Source organism: Panthera leo, chromosome A2 (assembly GCF_018350215.1).
Source record: "Panthera leo isolate Ple1 chromosome A2, P.leo_Ple1_pat1.1, whole genome shotgun sequence".
NCBI lineage: Eukaryota > Metazoa > Chordata > Mammalia > Carnivora > Felidae > Panthera > Panthera leo.
The window spans coordinates 33,519,366-33,533,745 of record NC_056680.1 but is presented as its reverse complement, the minus strand read 5'-3'; the positions used below and the strand labels follow the sequence as shown (position 1 = coordinate 33,533,745).

The 14,380-nt window shown below is 51.3% G+C and overlaps 1 protein-coding gene across 1 annotated transcript in view; it reads left to right on the top strand.

Moving 5' to 3' along the window:
* The window catches only part of LRIG1 (leucine rich repeats and immunoglobulin like domains 1), a 114,692-nt gene that overhangs the window by 66,940 nt on the left and 33,372 nt on the right, over positions 1–14,380 (top strand). Inside the window, exon 4 of the mRNA XM_042929924.1 lies at positions 12,005–12,142. Within this exon, the coding sequence (XP_042785858.1) occupies positions 12,005–12,142 (138 nt within the window). The remainder of the gene's footprint in view (positions 1–12,004; positions 12,143–14,380) is intronic.

Genomic DNA, 14,380 nt, shown 5'->3' with positions numbered 1-14,380 from the left:
TCAAAACGAACCTGTGTTCAAGTCCTGGTTGGTGAGGACTCCCAGGGACAGAAACCGCTGTAGCCGAAGACAAAGGCTGTTGCTGGTTGTAGATTTTCAGGTGACCCCTGTGCCCACACCCCCTTCTCTGCTGCTCCCCGGCATTGAGTGTGGGGAGAGGTGCTTGCTCTGTGTGGTGTAGCAGCTGTACCCTGTCACAGGGCAGGGACTGGGCGATGTTTCCACCCCACCCTCTTGGTGTTGAGACCTCAGTTTGAGGAGATCCACCCCATGCGGCTTCTTTACATCGTCCACGAGGACTCCCCTTGGCGAAAGTTTCTGGGATCCGAGCCTGGCCTTAGGGGGTTCTCTGACCACGTGCTCCTCACTGCCACCACCTCTCCGCCTTGCCCACCTTTCTTGGCCAGCCCCTCCTTTCTGGAACAGTCTGTGCCAGGAGCCCCTTGTGAGGGGCACTGATTTCCCTCCCTACTGCCCTTGAGGGACAGAGCCAAGTGCACACAGGCCCAGACACATGGGCCTTGACAGTGGTGATGAGAGTAACTCAGGTGAGCCTAGAACGTTCCTGAGGCCCCCACAGTGCTCCCTGCTGTGCCAGGGTGTGTGCTTCCACGGAACAGGGACCCACAGCCTGACGCTCTGTGCACGTACAGGCAGGGCGCCTCCTCCGTGAGGTTCCAGGGTGCCGGAGAGGAACACCAGCCGTGTGCAGGGCGACAGGCTGCCAAGGCAAGGGGGAAAAGGAGAAGAAATCAAGGGACGTGTGGGTTGGTTTAGGTGAGAAGAAAGCTGAAAGAATTGAGCAGCCATGTTGGCCTCGACCCGGAAAGAACCCCTACTTGAGTTCCTCATCACCCTTCCCCCTGTGGCCCAGGGACGATGGGGAATGTGGGTAGAGTTGCTCCTCGCCGCTGCCGGATGCGGGAAGGATGGACGGACGGATGGACCGTTGGCCGCTGCACCATCAATAGAGCTGTTCCCCCTTTACCAGCCCTGCCTAATCAGCGAATGTCTGTGCTTGGGGTTAAACTGGGGGAAGTGCAGTTAACCCCAAAGTCCATTTTATTAGGCATTTTCTTTTTAAATATGACGGCTTTTCTATCTAATAAAGGTAATTCCAGGTTACACCTTTAATTTCTTCAAAAAATTTTCTTAATTGGATAGTTGGTCTTGCCTCAGTGTTTTTTACCTAATAACGTTTTTTTTTTGTTCAGGTCTGTGATGGTGAATGTAGGAGACTGAACTAAAGCTGTAATTCATTTTATTATTCAATAAATATTTATTGAGCACCATTTATGTTCCAAGCATGGGACTGGGTGCAAAGGATATAGCACTAAAGAAGTTGGGCTAAAAATTCTAATTCCTTTCTAATGATGTGTTGACCATGGGACTACTTAATACCTTAGGAAGCTTTGTTTTAATCTGTTTATAATTAATAGACTCTTAGAGCACTTTTAGGTTTATAGAAAAATTGAATCGAGAGTATGGAGACTTCCTATATACCTCCTCCTCTGGTTTCTGCTGTTAACATTCTGCCTTAGTGTGGTAAATTTGTTAGAATGGATGGGCCAGTATTGATCCATGATGAAGTAAACCTCTGGTTGACATTAGGGCCTGCTGTTCTACGTTCTGTGGGCTTCCGTAAATGTTTCACGGCCTGTGTTTACCATTTACACGTTTATTCAGAGTAGTTTCACTGCTCTGAAAATCCCCTGTGTTTCCACCTCTCCATCCTTCTCTCTCCATAACCTGTGGCAAGTCCTGATCTTTTTATTGGCCCCATAGTTTTGCCTTTTCCAGAATATCCTATATTGGAATCATAAATTCCAAGATAGCCTTTTTGGATTAGCTCCATTCGCTCAACCATGTCCATTTCCTTAGGAGGTTTTCTTGTGTTTGTTTGCACATGTAAAAATGGAAGGCAGAAGTAGTTGGGATGGGGATCCTCACGACTTATAGTCATTTATGGAGTGGGTCACTCTAGACTCTACAGGACTGTGGTTGCTGACTCTTGGCCGTGCCTAACTTACCTCCTTCCAGATCTTAGACTTCCAGCTTGATGTGTGTCAGGGTGGGGGGACCAAGTGGGGTCTCCTGCATCGAAGTGCCTGGGGCCACCCACTCCCATGGGGATGGGACATCAGGTTCCCTTTGCGAGGAGTTAAAACAGTTCGTTGAAGACCCTAAGGGGACAGTGACCCTAAAGGAAGTGAAGGGGTCAGGAGGATGGTTGACACAGCCCAGTCCTGCCTTCGGAAGGGTTGACCCCGCCTGGCGGAGGCTGTTTATCCCGCCACTGGGCCACTCTTGTTTTTTATCCGATCTCCACCTGAATAAACAGATCGGGAACGTCATCTCCAGCCAGGCTGAGAATCTGCCAGAATTCCCCAGGGAACTGATGATTCACCAGCAGCGGCGGCGGGGGTAGTGAGAAGAAGAGAGAGAGAGAGAAAGAAACCTGCTTATTCTGACTCTCATTTCCTGTCCAGCAAACACCCTAGGCTGGGCCGTTTCTTAGGCGTCGCTCGTTTCTTAGAGCAAATGGTCAGTTTATGCAGTAGATTTATTATGCAGATGGTTTGGTTTTCATTCTTAAGGTGAATGTAAAGCAGGCTGGTGAGAGGGCGATGCTTTGGACCGTCATTCGGAGAGGAGAAACTTCTCCCCACTGGCCTAGGAAACCTCTTCTGCACTCACTTGTTCTTTTTGGAACCTCCTTACCTTCTTATTTCAAGTGGCTTGTGGTGTTCTTCCCAGTACTTCGCATAACATTACTTCTTGCCAACTTGGGACTCAGAATTATTTTCTCTTCTTTGCTTTTTTGGTGCTCATTAGGTGCCCACTTAAAATCATTCTGACACCTGAACAAGATTCGATCGGGCTTGGCCCTGCTCTGTGGCCCCAGGCTGTATTCTTGAGGCTTTTTGTGGGGGACAGGTGCAGGCAGGGGGGCACGTGAGGGTGGTTGCCATCTGACAGTGTGGCTGAATGAAGCAGCATGCAACAGGGCATTTGGATGAAATGACTTTTCGGACACATTTCAACTCTGGAGGATTTGGTTTAAAAGAAAACTACCGAAAAGCGGGGGGGTGGGGGGGTGGGGGGGTAAAGAAAAGAAAACTGCCGGTGTTTGATAAGGGGGAACAACGTTTGCATGCCCTGTGACTGCGCCACAGTGCCACTCCTGGACATTGATGCTTGCCAGAAACGCATGCCAGTGTGCACCAAAGATACATGCAAAAGACGTGTGTTCACAGCTGGGACTTTTGCAGTAGCCCACCCTGGAAATCACTCAGTGCCCACCAACGGTGGAAGAAAATATAAATCGCTGTGTACTCTCTCTATAGACATATCACACAGTGACGAAAAGGAATTTCCTACTAAGGCAAGGACGGATCCCATGAACATAATGTTGAGTGAAGGCTGGACACTGAAGAACATATCTGGAATGATTCCATGCGTATAAAGCCCCAAAGTAGGCAAAATTAGTCCCCGGTGGTAGAACAGAGCTGTTCCCTCTGCGAAGAATGGCCACTAGGAGAGTGACAGGAAGGAGGCCGCACACATTCTGTATCTCGATGTGAGTGGTTGGCACACGGATGAACGCCCTGGTAAAAACGCATCAAGCTCTGCGCTGGGAATTTACGCACTTCTCCGCATGCCCGTGCGGTTGCCATAAAAACGTTTACAAACAAATAGGACAGCTGCCACCACTGGGCCATATGGTCTGTTGGGTGGTGCTGTAGTTTTCAACAAAGGAGAAATTACCATCTTCATCCACGTTCCTGAAATGGTTAGCATCTTCTGGTGCTTGCCATAGTGCGGCCAACCCCCACAGGCAGGCATCAGGGCCTCTCTGGCCCGTGCTGGGTTTTACACTAAATCGGTGATGAGGTCACTAACTGTCTCGTCTTCTGTGGGTTCCATGTATGGGCTGTAAAATACTATGGCAGCCCCCCCACCCCAGCGTCACCGAGCGTATGTGCCTGTGCGGGGGCCGTAGGTATGGTGGTGCAGAGCCAGAGCACGAGTTCTGTGGCACCACGGGGTGGGCCGGGTGCAGGGTGCTTCTCGTGCTCAGAGCCTGCAGGGTGTGGAGTGGGAGCATCCAGCCGGGATCCTGGTGGCAAGTGCGGGGTGGGGGCAGTGCTGGCAGGTGCGGGACTCTGCCCCCCCATTTCGGGGCTAGATTGTGTGAAACTGTTTCTTAGCCAGAAGTTCAAACGGAGAGAGATCTGGAATTTGAATTTTGCTGATTCTGTTAAGTAAGACGTATGGAGAGTTTGATGACTGAGATAACACGGAAGATGTGTTGTCACCAGTGAGAATTCATACTCTGGGAGTTGTCAGTGTGGATTTCTGGGAGTCACCATCATTCTCTGGAAGAGCAGAAGGGTGTGCCTGCTTAAATGTGAGGACTTCGCATTGGCCAGCTTCAATGTGTCTGCCTAATTGGAAGAATTAAAGAGAGTAAGGATAAACTGAGGATCGCTGTTCTCTCTCAGATCACCCTTTGCACCTATCTGTCTCCACTGGCTCCAGGCAGGATCCCGGGTTGTCTTTGGAGGAATATAATAATGATGAAGACTTAGGTCCCACTCAACTTCCTAAAGAGGTAGAAAAGACATCAGTGGGAAAGATTCTAATTAGTGATGTCTGACATGAGCCCTGGAGGAACAATAGGAGGGTTCTTCCCTGTAGGGAGGCATTTACTGCCATTTTGTAGGCAGTTAAACCAGATGCCGACAGTGATTTACCAAAACCAGTTGCTAAGCTGCCTCGGAGCTGGAAATGGAATCTGGGGGACTCCCCACACCGACGGACAGTAGTTGCTATAGTGTCTACCAGGGGACAGTAAACTATAGGTAGTGGGCCACATGTGGCCCTCAGCTTATTTTTGTAAATAAAGTTTTCCTGGAACAGTCACACTCATCCATTTACCCATTGTCATATTACACTCTAGCAACAGAGTTGAGCACTTGTGACAGAGCATACATGATGCACAAGCCTAAAATATTTACCATCAGGTCTATTCTAGAAGACGTTTGTTGACCCGCGGTGTAGACAATAGGTGCATAACTTCAGGAACCAGCTGCAATCCATTTGCCCCACCTTGACCCTGCCTCCTTTGATCTCATTGCCCTTTCTTGTGGCTGTTGTTAGTGACACGAGATCTTTTCCACCACCAAGGGGAATACCTTATAAACCAGGCTTTCACAGAACCATAGTGGAGCAGTCACTTATGACAAAAAGTTTTAAATGTTGGTTTCAAATGCCTCTGTCTGTTTTACCATCCAATTTAACATCAGCTCTGAAAACGTAGCCAAGTGGAGAGGGCTTATCTTGCCTGCTCTCTGCCTTTGAAGACCGATTTTATTTTGAAGCCTTTAACAGGTGTTGGTTTAATAGACTTCTGCTGTATTAAGTTCTCCTCACCCTAGAGGGCAGCCTGAGGGGTAAACCGCCACAGGGTGGAGGCGAATGTTGGGCCCTTCACCCTTCGCCGGCCGCACAACCTCAGAACCGCCCTAATTTGGTTTAGTGGCAGAGACAGGCTGGGCATCCCTCCCCAGCTCTCCATTCCCTAAGAATAAAGGTAGCCATTCGCACATACAGGTCCCTAAAGACATGGTCTCAAAGCAACTATTCTCTTCTTTCTTACGCAGCAGAATGTCCTGCGTAAGCGCTTTCCCTTCCTCTGCGTTGTGCGCGGAGATGGGGCCCCCCGCACAAAGCCCTCTGCAGATTTGCTGCTCACGCAGGACTCCGGGAAGCTGGTACAAAAGCTGGGCCTCGCCGCGGCCAGTTATTTACCCAGAGCAGTCTGAGGTGACCAGGAAGTAGCCGGCTAGCATTCAGATCCAGCCAAGCTTTGCTGAAGGTTTATGGATCGAATCCAGGATGAGGTTCTTAAAATTCTGCTGGGGGAGCCTCTCAGATGGCGTGCCGGAGGGTCCTGCTCCCCTGAGTTTGCGTTCTGGTTCTCCTTGTCTCTCAGCTGTGTGAGACCTCAGGAGAATCGCAGCAGGATCTCTAAGCCTCAGTTTCTTCCACTGTAATGCACAGAAAATAACGGTACCTTTGTCTTTAGATCACTGTGTGATTTCCCTGAGGCTTTCGCCCAGGGCCTGCTGCCTATAGGTGTTGAGGTATTGGCCAGCTCTTGCTAAAAGGAACTTGAACAGGGACCCAGAAATTAGATGAGTGTGGACTTACTTGGGAACTGGGCAGTTAGGTAAAGGAGTCACCTGGTGACCGCTTCCGTGTTTGCACGTGGCATTAAAAAGCATGGACAGTTGCTTGAAAGTAGACCATCTGATGGGATCAGGGCAGCAACCACATTTTCCCAACTGTCTATGCTCAAGGAGGTAGGAGGGCTTCCCCTGAATACTGGCTGTCGGCTCGAGCCTTTATGGATGGGTGCGTGGAGGGGGTGGCTTGGACAGGCCAACTTCCCCCGGGATAGGGGGCGGGCAGGGTAGAGTTTGGTGGGCTGGGGTCAGGGGTGTGCACATAAGCTATGCTTTGGCTGCAGGAGCGAGGAGGGGGTGTGATGCAGCTGGTTGGGGAACCATCGGGGTTCTAGCCATGGAGTCCTGCAGAAGCTTTCGTCTGGGATTTACTTTGAGGCACAGCTCCCCAAGACGGCCCGGTCTCCCTGTGGCTGGGTGTGATGCTCTCCAGCCGGAGCACGCTTGTTTCATGCACACAGCTAAGAGGCAGAGCTCTGAGTCAACGCTTCACTGCTGAGAGAGGAGTCAGGCCTGCCTCCTCTCACCGAAAGGGCAGAGGAGTAGACAGGATCCAGTCATTCATTCATTTTATTCATTCTCTTGCCAGAGCACCTCCCGCTAACTAGGTCCTGAGCCTGGCTCTGAGGATACAAATATGACTAATAAAAACAAGAACCGGTTTTATTGAGCAACTGCTATGTGTCAGGTCACATCACCCATGGGGCATAGGAACTTCACACGTTGCTTTATAGATGAGGCTCCTCTTGAAGTTCACGCCTGGAAGTTGTGTAACTGGGGTTTGAACTCAGGCAGGGCAGTGCTCGCAGCATGTTCTGTGCTGTGCCAAGTCCCAGCCCAGGAAGAACTCCTGGCCGTGGGTGGAGTTGCCACGGTCCACGGAGACCTCTCACCCGCTGGGATTCTTGTTTTGAGAAGGAGGGGAGGCAGAGTCCACAGGAGCGCAGAACTGTGTGGTCAGTTTTGCAGAGTACACGGAGTTCAGGAAGGATGTGATCAGGGCTCTGGGCTAGAGTGTGGAGCAGAGAGGGGCGCCTGGGTGACTCAGTCAGTTGAGCATCCAGCCTTTGGTTTCGGCTCAGGTCATGATCTCACGGTTTGTGAGTTTGAGCCCCGCATTGGGCTCTGTGCTGACAGCTCAGAGCCTGGAGCCTGCTTTGGATTCTGTGTCTCCCTCTCTCTCTGTCTCTCTCTCTGTCTCTGTCTCTCTCTCTCTCTCTCTCTCTCTCTCTCTCTCTCTCAAAATGAGTAAGTAAAAATTAAAAACAAAAAAGAGTGTGGAGCAGAGAGCCTAGTCCAGCAGGGAGAGGCAGTGCATCCTTGGCAGCTGGGAACAGGGGTGTTTAAGCCCTGAGGACCCCTGGAGCTGCTGCGGGCCAAGTCTCTTGTGTTGTCTGGGCTGTGCTGCCACAGGCCAGTTGACACCCTTTCTTTCCTTCATGTTCCCTAACTGAACTCATCTGCTTGCAGGCTTTTCTTCTGTTGAAATGCTGGCGAGCCCCAGATCTGTGGGATTCAGAAATTTAACCCGTATTCATTTTTTTTCCACCACATATTTATTGAGCACCTGTTATGTGCCTCACGCCATTCCAGTGGTTGGAGACACATTGGTGGACAAAACCGACTGATAGCTCTGCCTTCTTTGAGCCACATCCTGGTGGGAGGGAAGATGTTAAACTGGAAATAAGCATTTTGCTGGATATATTAGGTGATAATTAGAGCTTTTGGGAAAAATACCGTAGGAAGCGTAGTGGAAAGTGTGTGTGTGTTTGTGAGAGAGAGATGGGGTGAAGGAGCCTATGGGTTTAGAGAACATGGCCAAGGACATTTGAATAAGATGGGAAAGGGTTAAGGGGATACCATCTATGGGTCTCGGGGGGCGGGGAGGAGCATTCTATGCAGAGAGAAGGGCAAGTGCAAAGGTCCTGAGACAGGTGTGTGCCTGCGTGGGAGAGGGTCCATGTGGGGCAGTGTGTGAGGAACAGTGCAGAGACAACAGGGCGCTATGTGGCAGTCACGTGGGCTTTGGAGACCGTTGTGAGGACTTAGTCCTAAATGAGATGCAAGAGCCATCTTTTGAGTTGTAGGCAGTGGATTCTTGTAAACTGACTTTGTTTTTCGGTTTGGTTTTTATATCGTGATAATATTTACCATCGGGATCCTTTTTTAAGCTCAGTAATGCGAAGTACGCTCATTGTGTGCAACTAATTTCCAGGGCTTTTTCCCTCTTACAAAACTAACCCTCTGTACCCATCGAACACCTCCCCTTTCCTGCCTCCTCCCGCCCGGGCAAGAACTATTCTACTTTCTGCTTCAGTGAATCTGACTCCGCCAAGAAACTCACAGATGTGGAACCAAACAGCATTTGTCTTTCTGTGATCGGCTTTTTTTGGTTTCACGTGACAATGCCCTCCGGATTCATCCATGTTGTAGCTCAGGTCAGAATTCCCCTTTCAAGGCTGAAGAGTAGTCCGTGGTCCATGTATGGGGCCCTGTGTTCATCCACTCATCCCTCCAGGCACATTTGGGCTGCTTCCCCTTCTGGGTATTGTGTGTAATGTTGCTCTGAACATGGCTGTGTGTGTAAGTCTTTCATTTTTTTCAATTTTTTTAAATGTCTGTTTACTTTTGAGAGAGAGAACACATGAGCATGGGGGAGGGGCAGAGAGAGAGAGAGAGAGAGAGAGAGAGAGAGAGAGACACAGAATCGGAAGCAGGCTCCAGGCTCTGAGCTGTCAGCACAGAGCCCGACGCGGGGCTCGAACCCACAAACCACGAGATCGTGACCTGAGCTGAAGTCGGTCGCCTCACCGACTGAGCCCCCCAGGAGCCCCTGCATGTGTCTTTGAGATGTGCTTTCAGTCCTTTGGGATATATAGCCAGAAGTAACACTGCTGGATCATGTAATAGTTCTTTAATGTTTTGAGGTTCCACCCTGGCATTTTCTTCAGCACTTTGTTGTGGTTCCTCTTTCCCTACATGCTTGTAGCCATCGTATGGGTGTGAGGTGGTTTCTCATTGCGTTGCCCTAGTGATTAGTGCTATTGAGCGTCTTTTCCTGTGCTCAGTGGCCATGCACTCGTCCATCTTCGGAGAAATATCTGTTCAAGTCCTTCGCCCATTTTTTAATCAGGTTGTTGGGGTTTTTGGTTGTTGAATTGTAAGAGTTCTTTCTATATTCTCGATACTAATCCCTTGTCAGATATATGATTTTCAAATGTTTTCCCCCCATTTCTTGGGATGCCTTAAAGGATCTCTGTGGTTACTGGGTTGGGAGTGGTCCGTATGTGGACAAGGATGGAAGGCATAGCCACCAGCCTAACCAGGGTATTTTAATATTTGCAAACCAGAATATTTAGTATCACTGATGCAGCCTCCAGCTGTCATCTCCAGCTCCCGTGGGCCCCTCTCGTCCTCTTCTCTTGTGTCTGTGTTGCTGCCCCGTCTCTCCTCGACCATGGGCACGTGGAGTCCCTGCTCCCCAGGGTGGCCTGGGGGCCCTCGCCTGGTGTGCTCTGTCTGTCCCTAGTGTCCGGTCCTGCCCCCAGAGCTGGACCCCCCATGCTGGTCTGGCAGAATTCAGCACGGCTCCTGGCACGTTTCGTCCACCTTGCCTCCGACACCCTCACTCCCACGCTCTGTTGTGTCTCGTCCGCATGGCTGCTCCTTGGGCCAGCTGGGGAGCTCTCTACAGCGTGTGAAAGAGCCCCATCCTCATTACAGTAGCCTTCCTCCAGAGTGGGGCTGGTGCCCCACAGAACGTGCTGGAGTCGCTAAATAAACAGACTGGCAAGAAAGACAAAGACAGGTGTAAGATGAAAGGCAGAGACTGAGAGACGAGGCGCAGTGAGAGAAATGTCGGGGGCTCGCAGCTGTCCCGTGGGCCCTTGATGTGTGCACGGTCCCTTTCTGCCCCACTTCGGGGCCGCACTGGGGCTCCTTGCCTGCTTTCACATCATCTCTTCCTGGCTCCTTGGTCCTGCATTCACAGTTTCTGGACGAGGCTCAGCTCTGCTGCCTTTATTTCTTGTTCTTTCTTTCCCATACTTAACATAATAAAGGTTTTCTTTTCTTTTTTTTCTTTTTCTTTTGGAGTCAGAAAACTGAAGAGACCATCTCTATTAGACACATTGTAAAGAACTCAAAGGAAATAGCTTCTGGGGGGTGGGGAGGGGACACGAAGGGAAAAGCGGCCTTTCATTCTGGGGAGACTTCCCCGTGTCTGGAGTTGTGCCCCTGTAAATGGGTGTTGGGTTCAGGGCCTGGGAGAGTTGTGAAAACACAAAGGAGCGGACAAGAAGCCCCAGGGCTTCTGGGAGAGAGAGCCTCGTTTATGCCTGCTGGAACCGATTTGGCCAAGCGTGTGTTTAAAAGAGATGCCACTGGGTACGCGACGCCTGGCTTACTCGTGTTGTGTTCAAGAATGCTTTGATTGGCCGGGGCCCCTGACGCTGTTCACTCAGAAACTGGCCCGAGTGAGGGCCTGGAACCAGCACAACCCCAGCAGATTCTGAAGTATCTGAATATTGGGACGAGGGCTGCTGGGGTTTGAATCTGCCCCACAGAGCCAAATCCACGGTGGGGGCCACCCGTGTCCTGCAGCCGTTGTCCGTGTTTCTTGTCTTTCTCCTGATTAACCGGTACTGGCCGGTTGGTTAGACCGTGGGTTTTTCAGGAGGACGACACGTGCAAGTAAGTCACGGTGGTAGACTGCCTTCCTTGGGCAGGGGTTAAACACTCCGAACACTTGGGTTAATGTCTGCTTTAGTGGGTCTCCCGTATGCCTGAAATAAGGGGTGGTGGCCCCGTCTTCCATACGAGGAAACTGAGAAACAAAACTGTCAAGGGGGTCAAGTCGGAAAGATCAGAGGATTCAATTCCGGCTAGACTGAGCGCCCAGTTCCCGTTGCCCTTAGGTTGTCAGAATCGTGTCATTAAAAAAAAAGAAAAAAAAATCCCTCGTGCCTGTCTTCACACCTGGCAAAACGTGTGGTGCATGGCGATGGGTTAAGTTAGATGAGACCTGAACTCGGTGCTCTGGAGCCTGCAGCCTCCTAAGTGATGGGGCTGGGCTGGGTTCTGAAGATGCTAAGTGAGAACCACACCAGGAGCTGGCTGGTTCCACCGGGCACATTCCTTATGGGAAAGCGCCCTCGTCAGTTCTGAGTTGCGGTCTCGCTGTTCTTTGCATGGCGGCCTTCCACATTACTCCTGCGGGCTTCTCCTTGGGGAGAACCTAGGCTTTGAGTTTGGGTGGACAGACTTGTCATCGACAGAGAATTCAGTACCGTAGCAGCCAGCCAGCAGGTGATAACGTCACAGCAAGAAGAATGGGAGAGCTCATTTTAAGAATGCTACCACCATTTAAAAAAAAAATTTTTTTTTTTAAAGGAGGGCAGGTGCACCACCTGGGTGGCTCCGTCGGTTAAGCATCCGACTCTGGCTCAGGCCATGATCTCGTGGTTTGTGGGTTCAAGCCCTACATCGGGCTCTGTGCTGACAGCTCAGAACTCGGAGCCTGCTTTAGATTCTGGATCTCCCCCTCTCCCCCTTTCCTGCTCATGCTCTTCCTCTCTGTCTCAAAAATAAATAAACGCTAAGAAAACGCGACACCACTCTTATAATTTTCTGAATGAGCAAAACAGGGAGGAAGACGTGTGAAAAGAGGCGGGGCGGGGGGGGGCGGTAGAGGGAATAATGGTTCCCTTGCAGAAAGACACGCTCAGGTCCCCTTGTCCGTTTGTGTGTTTTAGGCAACACAATAAGATTCGCAGCGTGGAGGGGAGTCAGCTGAAGGCTTACCTTTCCTTGGAAGTGCTGGACCTGAGCTCGAACAACATCACGGAGATCCGGAGCGCCTGCTTTCCGCAGGGGCTGCACATCAGGGAGCTGTAAGTGCCCGTGCCCCGCCGTCAGCACCCGCGTGCACGCGGGGTGCGCGTGTCCTTCTCCCCCCCGCCCGCGGCCTGCCTGAGACTCCGGGCGTGGGCGCACCCCTCTGGCTTCCCTCGGCAGGGCGCCCGGGTTCCTTATCTCCCGTGGGCACAGGTGTAGAGCATTTCCTAAGGAGCGGCGTTTCTCTGACGGCAGGGGTGGAGGTGGGCCCAGGGAGAGCTTGGCAAGGGGCCTCTCACACCCACCAGCTGAGGGGAGGGTCTGGCCCTCAGACACAGGTCTGTCTTGATAGAGGGCCTGTGTTCTTTGTCCTTCCCCGGGCTGCTTGGGGAGAAGGTTCGGGGGCACTTAGAAAACAGCACTGCGGGGAGACCTCCCTGCCGAGGCTGAAGCAGTGGGTGCTGGCCTCTGCGGCACTGACCCCTGAAGCCTGGCGTGAAGTCTCTTCGAGCAGGCCCTGACTCCCTTCTGCGGCTTCCCCGGCCCTGTCCTCTTTGCTGGTCTGTGTCTCGTCCTCCCATCATCCTAGCCCTTCTCACACCCAGTGGATGGTAGAAGGGAGGAAAAACCGTGAAAGCCTGTTGAGCTTGCTGCTCGGAGATGGTGCTTCGGAGAAGAAACGAAAAACCCGGGCTCCGGAGAGGTCTTCAAATGACACGAGTTTTCATTTCCGGTGTTCTTTTACTGATCCTGAGTCGTTTTGGAGATCGTCCATGAGGCTGGTTTAGGGGTCGTTATGACCCCTAAGCTCAGGGAGGCCAGGGCTTGGCACAGGGATTTTCCAAGACCCCCAGGAGGGGGCGTGATTTCTTTCTAAGGCTGCATCAAGGCACCAGATTTGGAAACGGGGGGGGGCCTGGCCTCTGTTAAGCCCGTGTGACCGTGCTCAGCCCCCACTCAGGGCTTTGCGAAAGTGTCCAGCCACCGCCTGGCATTCCCTCGCTTGGGACGAAGGAACCAGCAACTGCTCAACTGAATCACATTGACCTCCGTCTGCAAGAAAGCAGGAGGGACTATTTTGGTAGCTACTGGCCGGTGTGTATCTTCATCCCACAGACTGTTCTTCTGTAATGGGGAGTGTTAAGAACACACAGTCCAGCCCCATTTGCACAGAATCCTCTTGTGCCGTGGCCTGGGCCACGGCCGGGTGGAGAGGCAAGAAATGCCTGCTTCTCTTCCCTTCTCTGGTGGAGCAGACTCTCTCTGGTCTTTTTCCTTGCGCTACAAAGAGCAGCATTTGTCCAGGGAAGGCGGAAGGAGAGGTAGTAACAGTAACTTTAAAAAAATTTTTTTTTTTTTAAATTTTTATTTATTTTTGACAGAGAGAGAGAGAGACAGAGCATGAGCGGGGGAGGGGCAGAGAGAGACACACACACAGAATCTGAAGCAGGCTCCAGGCTCTGCGCTGTCAGCACAGAGCCCGATGCGGGGCTCGAACTCACAAACCGCGAGATCGTGACCTGAGCCGAAGTCAGATGCTTAACCGACTGAGCCACCCTGGTGCCCCAATGGCAGTGACTTCTGATAGGAATAGTGTATCATTCCTTCCCTTTTTGTTTTTTTTCTCTTTTTTTTTTTTTTATTGATAGAATTTATGCACCATGGAAAGCCCGGATGCAACCTAGTATATTGTAGTGTGGTGTGAGGGGAGGTGCCCTTTACATACATAATCCGCTAAGTGGACGTCCCATTACAGAATTGAAGGGATCCTGTGCAGGTCTCCTTCACTAGTGTTTCTCTGGATACCGTTTGAAACGATTAAAATGAATCAGTTTAGACACATTTGTAAGTGTGTGTGCGTGCGTGTGTATATAAACGTATAAATGTATCTCTATACATATCAAGTTGTGTGGTGAGACCCACTTTAACATTTAAGACTCTTTGTCTAAATTAGTAAATCCATTCTGCCCTTCACCTGGAAGTTGACATTCTGATTCCTAGGGCTTTTCTCACCAACCTTGAACCCTAACTCTTGGTTGGGGGGTGTTGAGGGACTCCTGCAGGTAGCTCTGGAGACGGCCGGTGCTCGGCCAGGCTGGGGTGCGAGGGTGCTGGGGTGGAGGTGACTGACGTCGACCCCCCGGCCCTCCAGCGGAAGGCCCTGGCCACAAGCACAGCGCACTGGGGGGCTGAAATGACACTTCCACCAGGGCCTGAAGTGGAGGGTGCTGACACCCAAGTCTCCTGGCTCCCCCATCCGGGAGTTTAGGTGACCGATGTGTCCCTGGAAACCC